We start from the raw sequence: 18,239 nt of genomic DNA on the forward strand, positions 1-18,239 counted from the left end.
ATTTAATCTAATTAATTATTTTAGTTTATTTATTCTATTTTTTCTATACTTTTCGTTTTATCTAAATTTTCTTTTCTTCTCCTTCGTATGTGAGTAAGTGATCATTTTAAATTTTCTTTTGTTTTTCATCTCTGAATAAGCAATTCATATGTCTTCCCCCTTTGTACAGACCAATGAGCTTTTGGGGGAATAATAATATGTAATATTGTATGTGTATCTAATGAAGAATAAAACTTATCTTATATATATATATATATATATATATATATATATATATATATATATATATATATATATATATATATATATATATATATATATATATATATATATATATATATATATATATATATATATATATACATATACATATACATATACATATATATATATATATATATATATATATATATATATATATATATATATATATATATATATATATATATATATATATATATATATATATATATATATATGAAGTTATGCAGTCTTTGGTATTAGTGGACTCCAAATAAAAAACTGAAACAGGCGTGATTACTGAAAATATCATGTCCATGGTAATCTGCTTGAAGAGATTGATGACTTTAGCATTTTTAGAATATTAAATTTAATTTGTCTAGTTTGTAAAATTAGTGTAGTAACAAGTATATGATCTCAGTTCCTGACAGAAAAACGATTGCAAAGCTTGAAAAAGGACCAAGTGTCACCAAACGCTAGATGGCATTAATGGCTTTTCTCTGACTTTAGCGGCAGTTTAGTTAAGCCCGAACAGAACAATCGTTTTCATGAAGTCCCTTCAAAATAGTGAATCAATAGGATTGGATACTGAACTTTCACTTTGTTCCTTTGTTTATTGCTCTAATGAAAAATCTGTCTTCATTTGTCTGTCCAGTTCTCTTATTTCAAGAAATTAGTTAAAAAAACAAACACAATTCCATAAACAAAACAGAAAAGATGCTCATTCGATGATATAATATTTTAATACTTATTGAGTTGATTTATTGTTTCTTTGTGTTCGGAAGTTTAATAAATGAAATAGGAAATATAAATAAGCAACCCCCCCTCCTGAAGTTGTGCTACACGAGAGATATGACGATTGACGAGTAAGGCTATTTAATGAAGACTTAGATTGTGTGTGGGGGGGGGGTGGGAAAGGAGACTTTGATTGTGTGTGTGGGAATGGAAGGCTGAACTTGGTAAAAAGTGTTTTTCTGTTTTTTTTTGTCATTTGATTTGTTTCAACATGTTTTTTTTGTGGCGTCTGGCATATTATGAGTGTCCAAGATATTCAAAAGTTGGTCGCGCATATTTATTTAATATTTTGTCTTTTCGGGGGGAGTAATCTCCTTGGCTGCAGCCTAGTACGAATACCCATGTCCACAAGCACAGATAATCCGCATGACATTGAAATCATGAAATCTTTCTTATTTACTTCTATTGGGGTAAAGTGTCTCCTTCCATTAGGGCGTTGAGATCGAGGACCCATTCTTCTTGGGGTGAGATTTGCTTTTCTTGTAGTAGGGGTAAGGCAAATCACAAGTTACTGAATTGTGTCTCACGTGTAATTAAACGTTTTGTTTTCAATATGTGCTTTCAGACAGGCTTTTCTTTCTCTATTATCTCTTTCTTCTTTTCATCGCGACTCTTTCTACCAGCCTCTTTCCTCCTCCCCCTCCCCTCAAAAAATAAAATCCAGCAAACTTGAATAGAAAATATCCGCCTTATGCGGGTACTAACCATACAAAGCAAGGAGATCTGTTGCTCTAACGCAAAGGATTCTCCGTTTCCGTGCGCTTTGATCTAGGCCATTTCTGAACAAACTTTTCGCTACTGTTATATAATCTATACTGGGTTTTAGTGCCATGAACATAGTCAAACATGTAATTGTAAATTGCCTGAACGGGATTTTCTAATTATATGCTTAATTCATTATTATGGCTATGATTCTTTTTCCAGTTTTCTATAGTACATGCCTGTTCATACGAGATGACGGGTCATTCCTGAAGATTGCTCTGGAATTTTTCTTTCCTTAGAAAAAATCCAAAAATTGTAGCCTTAAATACGCTTCTGTGATTTTGACCGCATTCTCTACAAAAGATCTTATAACCCCCTCGCCCATGACCGTACGTGTGTGTATTTATGGTTTATTGTATGCTTCTATTGAACATAAGTTGAAGCTTCGACGGTATTTCAAGTTGATTGTTGAAACCCTGTAGTTGGTAGACCTTACGTGTAGGTGGACTTTAGTTGCAGCGTTTCCACTTCCCTTTATCAGATTCCATTCCATTCCCAAGTCTGCTGCAATTTTTTTTTCATTTTAAATAAATAAATCTTAAAACGAGTAAAAATTAAATCGAGTATTCATACGAACAAAAATTGCTTCAAGCAGGAGCTTAGCTACTGTCCCTTTGCCCCTCCTCTAACCGCAAACCTTCTAAAGTTTGTTGTGTCGTTGGCGCTTCACTGAAAACAAATTATGTAGTTCGAGGTAGTTTTGACAAATTAAAAAATAAAAGTGAAAAAGAAATCTTGAATTGCTTTGTTCCCAGAGACTAATATCATTTTATATTTAATTATATAATATATATATATATATATATATATATATATATATATATATATATATATATATATATATATATATATATATATATATATATATATATATATATATATATATATATATATATGTTATCATTTTATTTTATATTTTATATTTAATGTTGCGTTTATTTTCGTTTGTTCTTTTCGTTTGCTCTATCTTATTTATATATATATATATATATATATATATATATATATATATATATATATATATATATATATATATATATATATATATATATATATATATATATATATTGTCATTTTATTTTATATTTAATGTTTTGTTTATTTTCGTTTGTTCTTTCCAGTCATCTTGATTGTTAAAGTGATTTATTTTTATTTGTCGTCGATATTTTGAAAAAAAGCACAAATACATGCTGTTCAATAAAACGCAAATGGCTTTAGAACTGTTACGGTTTGAGGAGGGGAAGGGGCAGTAGCTAAACTTCTGCTTGAAGTAATTTTTGTTCGTTTTAAGTTGGACTTGAATATTCAATTTAATTTTTATTTGTTTCACGATTTATTTGTTAATCTATGTCCAGGAGTTTTTTTCCTGGGGGGAGGGGGGTTTACGAAACGATTTTTTCAGAGGTGTCACTAAAAAGACTTTAAAAACGCATCAAAAATTTTTATTCATTTTTGTTACGTTTTTACTAGTCGGACAAAGATTTCGGGGGGGGGAGGGAGGTCAAACCACCTATCCCCCCTGTATATGTCCTTGTCTATATCGGTGTATGTTATCTTTATGTTTGATACGATTGTTTATTTAATTTCTGTTGGTTTTGAGTTTCATTTATCCTTTAATTGTAATTTTTGGTCGTTTTGAGTTTGAATTATTATAGTGCTTTGTTTCTGCTGGTCTTAAGTTTGATATGGCCCTTTAAGTTTCTTTAAAAAAAACTTCTTTGTGTAAAAGTTTCAATTTTTTTTAATTAATGAAAGAAGAAGATTGTTGGCTTCCTTGGATGTTGGTGGTTAATCTATTTATTAATTGAAAACTTTCTGAATGGTGTCATGGCCTTAATGGTTCATTTAAAATGTGGAATTTGGTGTTCTTAAAAAGCAGTATTGACTTGGTAATAGACTATCCTATAAGTATCCTTCTTAAGGATTCGGAAGCATTTGAAGTATAAATAAAAGGCTTGAGACTAGCAGCTTAGTTTTGTAAACTGAAAAGAAGGAGGTATTGATTTTGCAATTTTGTAGTTGTTAGTCATCACGATCATATTAACACATTGTTGTTGTCCAAATGAAAAAAAAATCCTTAGAAGAAGATTTTGTTTCCATTTGTTGCTGCTGCAGGTATAAGATACGTTTCTGGACTTTACAGTCCCTACCGCCCGGTACGATCTCTGTTTAATGGCCTTTCAGCCGGGAAGTATGACGGGAGGGGGGTTGGGAGTCGGCCATCCTGTGCTTTCGCACGCCCTTCCTGTTTAAGTTCCCTTCTCAAACTTTCAATGGGTTAGATGCCTTGCCGACCGTGTTGTTCTTGGTGGCAAGGATTTCGTATCCGAGTGCCCAGTGGGCCACTTTTGGTAAGCAGAACTGGCGCTGTGGGATGAACCAAATGTCCGGTTAAAGCGCCGAAACCAATTCATTTAAGTTCCTCCATGCACATATTTAGACCTGGGCCTACTCTGACTGAAGTTACAGAGAAACGCCACTAGCCCCCGTTTAAAACCGAATAAAGTGACACCAGGACTCGAACCCCTGACTTTCTAAAGTGACTTGAATTACAGATTTCATAGGGTGGCAGAAGATCAAGCGGTCGCCTCTTAAACTCTCCTGACCTTGGGGCAAAAGATTTCATGTCTAACGTGGTAACCACTCTGCTATGACGAAATAGTAGGCATAGTAATGTTATTAATAGTAGTAGTAGGCATAATGTTATTCCTTTAGTCACGTAGTAAGGGTGGCGAACGTGGTCTGCAAGTATTACTGTCAGTTTCAAAATGGAACACACAATTATCACTATTTTGGACCAGTGCACTTGCGAACTGTGAACGTGGATGTGTGGTGGGCGTTAAAAATTGTATTAGAAGTACCAAATTTTAATCAGAAGGATCGTTCCATGACCTTTGATTTGATGAAAGTGATTGCATGACATCACTTTGAGCTAATGTTTGGCGACGACGTTCGCCACCCTGATAATTTTCATTGAGTGTGTGAAAAATGAGGATTTCCTTGGAGGACTACCCACTCTTTGCCCCTAGGTTTAGATCCCGGGGTGGCTGTTGTTTCACCACGTTGAGTTTCTTTGTGCCACGCATGCACACGTCGTGCGACGCCTGCCATAGTTTTGTCACGAGTTGCGTGCGTCATATGGAATATACGATTTTTTAAAGTGGATGACCCCTTGGATTGGTTTTTAGCTTAAGGGCTGGGCACACGTAGCTGATTTCGGGAACCAATTTCAGCGTCAGTGGACAAACGATAGCGGTAAGAAAAATTTGTTGAAAGAAAAATATTTTGCACGAGATTTTCAAAACAAAAAATCATGAACACAAATAGTCAACTGAAGTTTTTAATAGTTGTATGATTGATCTATGCTTAGTTCTCAGCTCAGTAGCGGGATCTTTCACCACAGACATCTCTGGCTGACTATTTATTTGTATCCTCTTTTTGATAATCATGATGAAAATCGGCGCTGATTTTGTAAATTGGTGCCGAAAACTAGAAAATTTTTAAGCTCAAATCGACGCCGATTTATTTTAAAATCGGTGCTGATTTGGAAACCAGTTCCCGAAATCAGCTACGTGTGCCCAGCCCTTTAAAGGCACGACCCTTCTTATAGGTTATAGTATAAACATGGTTGGAGTGCCTTGCTATAATATACATGAAAAATTGTCTGCCTTTTGGTGGTCACTTTGGGGTAAAATTTACGAATATGAAAAAATGGTAGTTTCAAAAAAATATAATTTGTAGAAGTTTGGCCTTTCTTGAATGTTAATTCCGTTTGAATATTAGTGACAATGTTAATTCTTGTTGTTAGCTAACTGTTTAGATGTGCTTGGAATTCCTTGCTAGAATCTTCCTAGAGAATTGTCTTAGATTATTGTTATTTAGAACAAAATCATTATACTGAAAAAGCAAAAATAGTAGAGTTACTTTCAAGAAAAATAGAAATTTCAACCTTCCTTTTTTTTTGTAACGGATTGGATAGAAAGACAAGGATTTGTTGGGTTTAGCAGCCCTACCGAAGTCTTTGTGATGCTCAAATCCACGGTCTTCATAAATCCTGACCCCAGGGTAGAATATGTGCTCTTGACCAAGGGTGACCAAAAGAACCAAGTACGATCCAATCTGCTCGAGACAGCTTGTCTAATCATGTTTGCAGTAACATAGTTAAGAGTCAGGGGTGGACGCAGTATTAATGTTGGGGGGAGGGGCACCGGCAAAACTTTGGCCTTCTGGGGGGGGGGAGGCGCTGCCTCTTGGGGCTTACACCCCCAAGGAGTTCTCTCCTCCTAAGATTGATATACGGCCCTTCTTATTGATATAAGAAGTAAATTAGAAAAATAAGGTTTCAGAGAAACTGTTTTGTAGGATACATATGTGGTACAATTTTCACTGTGGAGTAGGAACGGTTGTTGTTGTAAATTTTATGCTTGAATTTTTATACCAGAAAAAAAATTTCAGGGGCAGGGTATTAAACCAGAATTAAAGTCTTAGGATAGAATTTTTCTTATTTCAATGCATTAAAGCAAAAAACCTTATTAAAATCTTATTACGAAATCTTATTCGAGCAGGTTCAACGTTTGAATGTCTCTTTTTTTTAGCAGGACATCATACTGAACGAGTTGTCCTAAATGTTCGCGAAATAACTCCATCAAATTAAATATTGGATTAAATATGTGTAAACGAGAAAAATTGTAGTAATTGGCCACTTTACTCAAGCCACAGCTAAAAATTTCAGGAATCATTCTGAAATTTTCAGTTATGCCTATTGAATGTGCTGTGGTGGTGGCTAGTTTGTATATTTTTATATGTTTATTTCTTTACTGTGTTAAATATATCCTGTCTTTAATTATTATTTTAAGTTATTTGATTTGTGAAAATACTTATGTGCCCCTAACCTATTCCACTTCCTGGCAGACAGGCTATGAAACGGAGATGACCACCGCCGGTAGGGACTTTAACCGAGTGGCGTCGTTGAGGGGTGGAGCAAGGGGGGTAGTTGCCCCCCCCCCAAAAAAAAACTTAAAAAAACTATAATTTATTGAGTAGCTTTAAAACTATTGCTCGTTTCGTCTCAAATTTGCTCTTTACTTTGAGCAGATAGTTTTTTTTTAATTATTCCATGCTTGTTTTTAACATAAAGAAAACGATAAAAAAGCGGCCCATTACACTGTATAATATGTTCCACATTAACATTTTATCCTGCCTTTGAAACCTTATCATCAAGTAAAAATGTGGGCCTAGTTGATGGCAAAATTGAAAAATTTCTATGCTTCCTACATCGCCACATTTGCTCAGGCCAACTTTTTGCCCTGGTATTCAAGGGGATTTTACTTCATAAAATCCATCAATTCAAGATTAGATTCTCGTGTTGTAATACTTTCACAAGTGGAAATGAATACACCCTCAACATCTGTAAATAGGTCGGAAATGGAATCATTGAAGAATCAGAAGGTAGATATACACTGAATTAATTTCCTGAATGAAAAAGAAATCGTTGAAAAAAAATAAGACTTGCTGCTTGTTATAATGATATTCATACTATAACTAAATAAGTCAAATCGATTGTTCTTTGGTCGTAAAATTTGGTAGAGGGGGGTCCGTTCCACCAATCATTTAATTGTTTTAATTTTCATTTCCAATATTTAGTTGAAACTCCGATTTTCTTATTTGTCATTGAAATGCCTAATAAATACTAATAACTTCCTGTTTCTTGTGTTTTGGATTCACATAATAACACATAAATATTTAACTGGCCCCTATGTACAATGCCATGCTGATTTCTTGCTATTTTTGCTTTTCTAAATATTTCTTTTTAACCAGCTCCAAAAACAGAATTGACATAAATGTACTAAGAATTATGACTGATATTAGTCGCACTTCACACAACGCCAGTTCTACTTTGGTATATTTCTCTCTGCATCAGCATGCTGTATGAAATGTCTGCTGCGAGAGAATAAAGTAGATTTAAATAAAATATGTTTATTTTTCTCATAATTTAGAAATTTTGTGTGCACGTATAAGTGGTACCAACCCATTCTCTTTTTCTATTGATGTCAATTTTATCATGCATTACTTGGAGACTGAGCTGTGCTTGTGAAGGGAATTAAAGACAAAGCCGATATTCAGTGTAGCCCTCTCCGGAAATGTATACCCCCCATACCCTGATTTACACAAGAAAAGCTTTTGTCTATTTTTTTTACAGAATTCGTTTTTTTACAAAGATACAAAGGGGAAGGTAATTTTCAAACTCTAGGAGTAAATTTTCCCTTCCAATTAGCATTCCTGGCAATTTTTAATTAATTTAAGGTTTCTGCCACAATGATGCTAAAAATTGTATTTTCTGAATATTCTTTTTCAAACAATGCCCAACAGATAAGTTGATAATTCTAACTTGATTTTTCGAATACTTTCAAATTTGAAATACGGTTGCTATTTAAGTGTGGGGAATATGTCACAATGTAATGTTACACAATATGTAGTAATACTTTGACTTATCTGTCTCTTTACTTAGACATCACTATTGCACTGCCAATGATTTCTGTTTCGGCCCGCTGATATCAATGCTATTTATTAAAATAAATCGGTGAACCCACAAATAAATCAACTCAATAAAAACAATAAATAATATTTCAGTAAATTATGTATATTATAAGTTTGGTACAACAAATTAAATCTTACAGAGTCAAAATGCATTCAAAATTACGTGGAAATGAATAGCGCGATACCCGGGGTTATTAGAATAGAGCTTGGTTCAATTATGAGATTGAGCTTCCTGTGCTGGGCGTGGAGGCTGGGAGGAATGGAGAGGATATATACTGCAGCATTAGTGGTGAATCTGGTTGAAAAAAGCCGAGTGTATTTGACATTCACCTTTGCCCACCCTTAAGCTTGTCGTCTGTCGTCTGCAGCAGCTCATTGGTGACAATTTTAGTAAAAGCCAAGCCTTAGCACTTATATTTATGATTGTTTAATGTTTGTTTATTATTTATGATGTACTGCGTAATGTTTTCAAATTCACCAAGTAGCATGTTTGTTAAATAGTTACTTTTCTTCACTGCCGCTTGAATCGTACTTACTTCAATAGCTCCCCCTCTTGTCCCCATCCCCTCAGTAAAAGTTCTGTAGCTACGCCCCTGCTTTTACCTTATTTGCTGATCTTCACCCCTCCTTTTTTCGATTCTGGGTGTATGCTTGAACATTTTGTTTCTTAGTGGTAGCCAAATTTATCAATTTGAGCAAATGTTCATTTTAAAGGAATTCTTAAGTTCAAGAAACTTATGTCTCAAAGATTTTGATTGTGACAGGTGGTGGTGTCCTTGCGGTCAATAATAATCGTTTCAGAAATGTATAAGTTATATCAAATGTTGGATTATTGTATCTTGGATGTTTAACCAATCTTATATTCTGATTTTCAGCTCCATGGCCCCTTAGGGAGCTACTTTCTTTTCATTTCTGACTGTAGGAAATTTGTATAATTTGTTTACTGTCAAGTGTTTGAATAAGCTTGTGCTAGTGTTAATTTTAAATTAAAGGTACATTTCTCTAAACTTTTGTTTGAAACGAGTTCATTGTGGCAAGCAGTTAGGGCCACTGTAGAAAAGAATACTATTTTCAGAAATGGACAGAGTTAGAAAATCAAACGCTTAATTTCCAGGTTTGGAATGTCCAACCCCCCCCCCCTTTCTTGGATTTCAGTTCCTTGGCCTGCTGATTCAGGAAAATGGGGCCCTCTTTTTCTGATAAGTATCCTGCTATAAAAGACAGTGACACCAATTCAATAAATACAGGAGTAGGGCAAAGTTGTCAGTTTTTTCCATGAACATACTATACCCCAAAAAGGTAGTTCCCCCAGTCTTGTACACACATTTGTGTACCCGTATGGCGTGTACCACGGATGAAAAAAACTTAAACTAAGCGTTAAAACGACATTACACATTATTTTTGGCAATTCCATGAATTATCATGAAAGAGGTACAGTCTGTCTGTATGTGCCAAGTTGGGAGAAGGCGTTTTTAGGGGTATTTGGAATCTTCTAAATACCTCTTTAAAGTTTTAATATCCTTTAAAACTCCCATGACTTCCAGTTTTAATGAGGTGCAACATCTCAGTGTGTCTAACTTTTTTTTTGAACATCTATATAAGGGTAAGTACAATATTATCCACAATGTTGAAACTCTTCTTTCATTGTTGCTGCTTCTGTCATAGTCTATTTTATTGTTGTGCTGCTGTGGTCTTGCTGTAAATTTTCGACCCTAATTGCTTAGTTTGTCCTTCTCAGGAAGACTATCGCCGCTCCAGTGGAAGTTTACACCAACGAGAAACAACGAAAGTAATCCTGTTTTTGTGGTCGGAAGGTTCAACAAAGGCTGCAATTAATCAAAGACTTGTGGCACAATACGGAAACAGTGTCTTGCCTATACGGAGCGTCTACGAATGGATAGAAACAATTCAAATTGGTGTGCTACGCATGAGGAAAGAGCCAGAAGATCATCTACGGACACAAATGATGACAACATTGAGAGCGCAAGTGACATGTGAGAGACGAGTGACTATTGATGGTGTGGCACATCATCCGCAGATTAGTCATGGTTTTACACACAAATCATCCACATCATATTTGGATTTCATAGAAGTCTCCGCAAGATGGATTCCAAAACAACTCACGGTGCAGCATAAATAAACACGACTGGAGATCTGGCAGAAGCATTTGGATCGCTATGCTAGTGAAAGCGACGGCTTCTTAGACAAAGTCATCACTAGTGACGAAACCTGAATCAATCATTACGAGCCGAAAATTAAAAGACAGATATTACGGCCTATGTGCACCTTTTAACCATAAAAAACTGGATCACTGCTCATTGTTCCTCGTTGATGCAAACTTCTAATGGAGCGGCCATGATTTATCTGCAATATGAGAAGGACTAATTAAAGTATTAGGGTCGAAATTTCATAGGAGGGCCACAATAAGATAACAATTAAATATAAGAGGACAGAGGCCAGTAGTAAAAATAAATGAAGAGTTACGTCAACATTGCGGCTAGTTGTGACTTGAATACAAACTTTAGCAGAAATACTCCACCAAATTAAATTTTTTGTCAAAAGTCAAAGTGACATAACATGTTGGTTACAAAAAAGATAAAAATCTTATTTATTTATGAAACTTAACAGTGCAAAGGGGGGATTTAGGGGTACAAACCCATAGGTTCCATTTTGGGACCTTCACTCATGCACATCGGAGTCTCTGTATTACCTGGATTTCAGTAAGGTCTTATCCTTTCACCATTTATGAAATATATAGGTCTTCTTAACGTTTTCACCTTTTAAATAGTTATTAATATCACCTTTAGTTTGTAATCAACAAACATTAAATAAAATATAGAACTTGATTAGAAACTTTGACGGAAATTTAATACTTTTTCTTAATTAAATTAAGGAATTTTTTTTAATTAAAATGAATTTGGTATGCATGCATTTTTCCGACTATTTTTATGTGCAATCAAAATATAGATTAGGGAGTTTGTATAAATGTAGTTTAAAGGACAACTTTGTTCATCCCGTAATTAACTCTATTTTCGGAAGCATGATGCTTGTAAAAAATCTAGGCTCGTAAGGTTCGTGTTTATCGATTCAGTTTATTAGCGTCTTATTCGATTTATGGACTCAATTCCCCAATGAAGGGGAGTATTCCACGCTAGGCAAGAATTTTCTGGGGGGACAGGTAGATTTTTCCGGAGGAGAATGGTCCCTGGGAGCAATTTTCTGTTTTTTTTTATATGCAAGGGAATTTCCCCTGGGAAATGGTCCTTGAATCTCCTTTCTTTTTAGATTGCAGCAACGGAGTGGCTAGTTTAATGATAGATAGTGATCTAGGAGTATTTCCTAAGTAATCTCTAAACTATTTTGAATCAATGTGCAGTTTTGGGCGCTGGAGGTTTTGAGGGACACGGGCCTTATGGTCCCTCTTTGTACCCTCTAATCATACAGACTAAAATCTTCACATGACTGATTTCTGAAAGGTATAACATTTTGACTGTTTCTGAAATATTGGCCAAATTTATTTTGATTTCGGGCATTGCAATATAATATTGATTTTGTATTATGAATTTTATTTCGATATTGTAATATTAGCCTCAGATTGCTTCAAAAAATTCAGAAATTCCTTAAATACCAAATTTGGTGGGAATCAAACCCGACAACATATCCATCTATGCAAATTTAGGGGATGGAGGAGCCGTTGGCCGCTTATTACCCTCCAACGATAAAGGTTTATAAATGTTGTCACTCCTATTTCAACAAAGTGTCACATGCTCACCTTTCTATTAAAATTTATGTGGGAAGAATAAACTTTCTGCATTATTTGGAGCCCCTTCCCTCAGGGTTACACTTGTCATGTTGCCTCTAGAGGCATATTCTTGCCTTACGGCTGTCCGTATGAAAATGATCTTTCTAGGGTTTAGGAGTACCTTGTGATAAATGGGGTATAAATGGGTTGCCAGACAGCTTTCCGATCGGTTTTGGCTCTTAAAAGAGGCATTACGACTTAAACGTTTCTAAAACGTAAAAACTGAAGGAGCTTAGGGAGCTGGACATAAAATGAAAATTTCCCCTTCCCCCTTCACAAATCCTTACCTAAGAACTAATCGAAAAGCTCATAGTTTGCAATACACCCCCCCCCCACCCCAAAAAAAAAAAACTTTTTTTAGCCATATTTTTTACGTTAGACCCATTCCTGAAAGTTTCTTTCAATTTGGAAAAGTTCTGGGGTTACCCAAATGGATAATATAAGTTAGAAACTGAGAACGAAGCGAGAAACAAACATTGAGCTCTTACTCTGCCTAGTTCAAACTTAATCTAAGGTTTTGGGTTGAGTTCAGTGAAAGTTCAGAAGGTTTAGGGAGTTCAGAGCTTGGTCCAAATGGGGTTGAGTTAGATAAGGGTTGACTTAAAGGGGGATTGACTTAAACGGGGGCTCAGTTGAACAGACGTTTAGTTCAATGGTGTTGAGTTGCATGGAGGTTCGGTTGAACAAGGGATTAGTTAAGTGGAGTTGAGTTACACAGGGGTTCAGTTAAAAAGGGTTGAGTTGCACCAGGGTTCAGTAGTTGTACGAAGTTTCAGTTAAATGGGATTGAGTTGTACGGGGTCTAGTTAAATGGGGATTCACAAGGTTGCACAAGGTTTCGGTTAAATGGGGCTGAGTTGCACAGGGTTTCATTTATATGAATTCGGCTACACGCACACCGATTTTATGGTGCATAAGATGACGTGCGGTACGCAAAGTGACAAATACACAGGTAGCTTGAATGCAAGGACTGGGTGTTTTAGTTACGCGGACGGATAAAGGTCTAAGTCTTGGACAGGGGAAGGGAGTATTTGAAGATTATTCTAAGGATCCTTTAGACCAACCTGGGGATGCTCCCTCTGTTAATTCCTGAGAGTTGTCATGATTGTTTTCTAGGTTAGGATCATGGGAAAATAAAATAGAAAAAAAAAATAGAAAGTAACCTTTTCACTGAAATGAGCCAATACTATTCAAAACTAATTTTCTACTCAACTCCAGTTCTGTGTGAAAAAATATTTGTATGTATATCTGATCTTTGGAGGGGGGCGTCTTCCAAGGATACCTCGGTTGGGTGCGGCATTATAGACATCAAGAGGCAGTTACATCATCTGATTCAGTTTTTCTTTCTAGTTATGATTATTCTGGATATGGTGCTAGCTCTGGAACGCCATCTGAGAAAAATTTATACTCCGACATAGATGCTGCATGGCAATGTTTACGTACCCGTTATGGCATCTCTCCAGAAAACTGTATTATATATGGGCAGTCTATTGGAACAGTCCCAACAGTGGACCTTGCATCAAGATATGAAGTTGGAGCTGTGATTTTACACTCACCCCTTATGAGCGGGATGAGGGTGGCATTTCCAAACACCCGAAGGACTTGGTGTTTTGATGCCTTTCCAAGGTATGGAACTAATTTTTAATTTGTTTTGGATTCTGGATCATGTATTTTTGTATGCTAAGGAAGTGTGATATAACTGAAAGCTTTTGCACCTTTATTCAATTCAGTTCCACCCATCAGGAATTTGAAACTTTCTATTCAAATATTCCCTATTTGTAAGTTGACAAGATAAAACTGAAGGTGAATACGGCTCGCTGGACTTGCAATCCTACTTCGGGGCGGGTGTTCGAGTCTGTAAGCTCAGCTGTAAGCTCGGCCAGAGTCGACCCAGCTCCAAATGGATATATACAGACATCTGGAGGAAAAACATGGGAAGAGTCAGATGATATACCCCCAACCACGCATAGCACTCCCGGAAGAAGGCAGACATTCATGCGATCTGTGCAGGCAAAGATCGCCCTTGTCGGCCAACCGCCTAGGGCCAAACGAAAAACAGATCTTCCCGAATGTGTTTGGAGGATGTTGTAAGGAAAGATTTAGGGGAAATGGGAACTACTTTTGAGGGTGTAAAGAGGGAGAATTTGAATAGGTTGGGATCTAGGAGAAGCGTGTGTAGCTGTCAGGCGGCTTGGTGCGGAAGTGAGTCGTTAGTAGTTGTACCTACGCTACACAGCCCATTGGTATGCATGCGAAAAAGGTTTTTGGACTCTTTTTATTTAGCATCGGCAACAAGCTCCAAGGTATTTAAAAGCAGCTAGGATTTTTCGAAATGCGCAGTAGTTCTCACGTTAAAATTAGCCAAATTTTTTAACCAGTGATATTTTATATTATAGACATGTTCATTAAATTTTGAGGATTTGGAACTTAGTTTTGTGTTCTATTTTTTTTTTCTGTTGTATGTTCTATTACTGCCAGTGAGCGAATCCATTCACGTCAGAGTAATTTTTTTCACAAAAGTCGAGTTTTTGTCACATAATTTTCATATAAATTTAAAATTTAGCGTACAGAATTTTGAAGCGAATTTCTTTAGTCAAAATATTTTGTTTGAAATAATTAAATACGATGTTCACAAATGAAATAATTATACGGAATACGGGTTCAGAAAAAAAGCCAAAAAATGTTGAAGTTTTGGTACTTGTATGATATACCCCCTGCAGCTCAAGAAGTGAAGTTAGGTTAATCTTAATAAAATATACCTAAGTATGATAAAAATATAATACTTTAGAAACAATTTTGCACTGTATATTTGCGCATTAGGTGGGGGTAAAGTACAGCGGGTTTGCATGCAAAATGTGTTAGCTACAATTATTCTGATATTATGAGGTAAGGATTGTTTTCTTACCCCCTAATGTGGAAATATATAGTCCAAATTATATATTTGCCGTCTGTTCTGTCAATTCTCTTTGTCTTTTCTCACTCTAAGTTGAAAGAAACCGGTTTACAGTGCGTCAATATATGGACAGTTGAGCTGCAGGGGGTATATCATGCAAGTACTGAAGTTTTTTCTAATTAATTATGCTATCCTCGTTTATCATTTTGGTATGCTCATGGCAAAAGAAATAGTACTAGTTCAAATAGCTTTAAAAGAACCGTACCAGCTTCCTTTTCTTCTGTTTTTCATTGTTGTCAGTTGCATCCAATTTTCTCCATTAATGGAAGTCATTGATTTTTCCCTGAGCTAAGTAAATAAAGTAACACGATACAAAATTAGCCTACCTGCATAACAAAGTGAAGAAGAAAGCAAGGAAGGTGACCTTTCAGATCAATTAAGGACTGTATATTGAACTAGTGGACATTCAGTGTCAAGTATCTTTTAACAATACTGAAAATTGGTGGCTGATTGGATTCAATTCTCTAGTGAAAGGTCTTAAGATTTGTGAGTAATTCATGCTAAGCAACAACAACTGGTAGCACACGTGTTATATATTTTTTTATGTTTATATGTTATATTTATATATTTTCATATTTTTATATAAAAATATATATATTCATATATATCTTGTTATATGTTTTATACATTTTTATATTTTACGGCACCAGGCACATCGTGCCCAATATGCCGTGAGTCTTAGTGAAATTGCTAGGTGTTATGTATCTGTTAAACCTTTCCTTGAATAAATCAAAAGATGACTGTGGTGGAATAACCTCATCAGGGAGACGGTTTCAGATAAATTTCTAGAACGAAACAAAGCCTGTTTATGTAGGGCAAAATAGGACTAGTTGAGACGCGGGCAGGTTGATTCAAATATGTAAAAATAAATAAAGGTTAGTATATAAGGGTGATACTAACCTTTGCGCATGTGTAGCCTCAAGCGGGTGATTGAAGATAACTCATCATGCAGTGGCACAGCTTTATGGGTAGTTTCAGATTTATACAGCAAGTAGTTACTGTGTAACGAAAAAAGTGAGATTTTATAACTGAAAAGTAATTTTTTTTGTCATGTTTGAGTGAAAATAATGGTGCTCGTTTTGACGGACCCCCCCCCCCCCCCCCCGTAACTACCGCCACACTTTATTCAGTGGTTTTTGGTGAGTAAATTAATTCAGATTTGATTAACTAAATTGTCATGGTTTTGAAGTTTTGTTAGTTTTAAGCAACACATGGTCACTTGGGGAGAGTTGATACAGCAGGTTGGGGGCAGATTGATACAATGTATCATCTTGCCTCAAGATACTATTTAAGGTGATTCTATATTTTTAAATTCCGATCATGATTCCGAGCGAACGTAAAAGAGGAAAGGGATAGGGGCGAACGTAAACGTAAATTCCGAGCGAACGTAAAAGAGGAAAAGGGATAGGGGCAAACCACCGATGCAGTCTTTTGGAAAAGCATGTGAAGCTGTTAAAGCGAAGACGATGTCATTGATGAAGGCAGCTACAGCTTACGAAAATGACAAAATGCGTTGTTCCGATTCATTAAAAAGAAGGATAAAGCAGATGATAAGGAAGTCACAATAGGTCATGCTAAGCCCAGGCAAATATTTAGTGACGAACTGAAAGAACAGCTTAGACAGTACGTCATATGCTCATCAAGGGTATACTATGGGCTGACTCCTCATAACCTTAAGTACTAGCCTATGAACTAGCCATGGCTAGCCGCTCAAAAGTATTAGTCCTCGATACGTGGATCAACGAAAAAAGTCCGCCAAAGAAATGGTTCAGTTCATTCATGAAGAGCCACTGTTGCCTATCCATTCGAGCATCTGAGGCAACTAGTCTCAATCGAACCGCAAGTTTCAAGATGTTAAATGTTGATGTTTTTCGACAACCTAACATGCGTAATTGATCAACCCATGTTTAAGGATACTTGGATTTAGTGAGACAGGTGTTCAGACTATCCAACGACCAAATATGTAGCCGAGAAAAAGGCATGCCTAGTTGGAAAGTCGGCATAACCTGAGAGGGGCGGTACTACTACTATGGCGTTGGCTGTACTTACTACTCTTATAAGCATATCCTCCTTCTGGTAATCAGCACAAGCTGTATGCCTCCGTGTGTTGCGAGTTCATTTAGAAGTGAGCTTTTGACCCCAAATCAAATCTTGCCTCCAAAGATTGCATTTGGTCCTTGATGGTGCTAGTACAGGCCTATTAATAATAATAATAATAATAATAATTTTATTTCAACCCTTCATACAAATACATGTAAATGCTCGAAGGAGTTACAAAAACGAAAGAAAAAAAAAACGAAAACAAAAATCACGAAGCCTATTTCGGATCCTATTGACTGTGATCGAAACAGTTTTGGGAGTTCCTCCATAAAGTGAGTAAATGTATTCGGTTGCAATGATGCGCAGAACTTCTCAAGAGACATAATCGAGTGTGATAAATAAAACGTATAGAGTGGCAAATTAATCCTTGGTCCGATCTTAACTCGAATTAGCTTCCGAGTAAGTATTGCAATAATTGGAATGAGCTCATAGATTTATCAAATGAAAACAGCAGCAACGAACCAACTTCAGGTATTTTTAAGCAGATATTCATAATGGTTTATTCATTATGATGAGTAAAGCCCTATGGATTGTTTCACAAAGACTCTTGATGACTTTAAGAGGTTTTAGATTAGGGTGTTTAACCGTATATCTTCGTTCCAAGCTTCGTCCACTGCTTCCCAAGTAGTTTAAATACGCTATATAGCGAACTCTTCCAATCAGCTATAAAACTTCTTCCACAAAATGTTCGATAGTTACCTGTTAGACTACAAAGTCTGTTTTCGTTACTGACGGCAGCATTTAAGACCGTATTCAGGGGAGAATTAGGGGGTTTGAACCCCTCTCCCGAAATATTTGTCCGACTTTTGAAAACGTAACAAAAATGAATGTAAAAAATATAGGCTTTTTTTTAAAGCTTTTTTTGTAACCCCCCTCACCCCAAAAAGAATCCTGTATACGACCCTATATTTATATATATATATATATATATATATATTTATATATTTATTTATTTATATATATATATATATATATATATATATATATATATATATATATATATATATATACGTGCATTTATTATGAACATACACGGAAATGACCGTTTCT

At 35.7% G+C, this 18,239-nt stretch overlaps 1 protein-coding gene across 1 annotated transcript in view; it reads left to right on the forward strand.

The window, feature by feature from the left end:
- The window catches only part of LOC148943380 (alpha/beta hydrolase domain-containing protein 17B), a 64,207-nt gene that overhangs the window by 21,749 nt on the left and 24,219 nt on the right, over positions 1-18,239 (forward strand). The window contains exon 2 of the mRNA XM_089101008.1: positions 13,487-13,762. Coding sequence (XP_088957134.1) covers positions 13,487-13,762 — 276 coding nt within the window. The remainder of the gene's footprint in view (positions 1-13,486; positions 13,763-18,239) is intronic.

Source organism: Artemia sp. Qi Xiang Cuo, chromosome 15 (assembly GCF_049724085.1).
Source record: "Artemia sp. Qi Xiang Cuo chromosome 15, ASM4972408v1, whole genome shotgun sequence".
In the NCBI taxonomy this organism is placed as follows: domain Eukaryota; kingdom Metazoa; phylum Arthropoda; class Branchiopoda; order Anostraca; family Artemiidae; genus Artemia; species Artemia sp. Qi Xiang Cuo.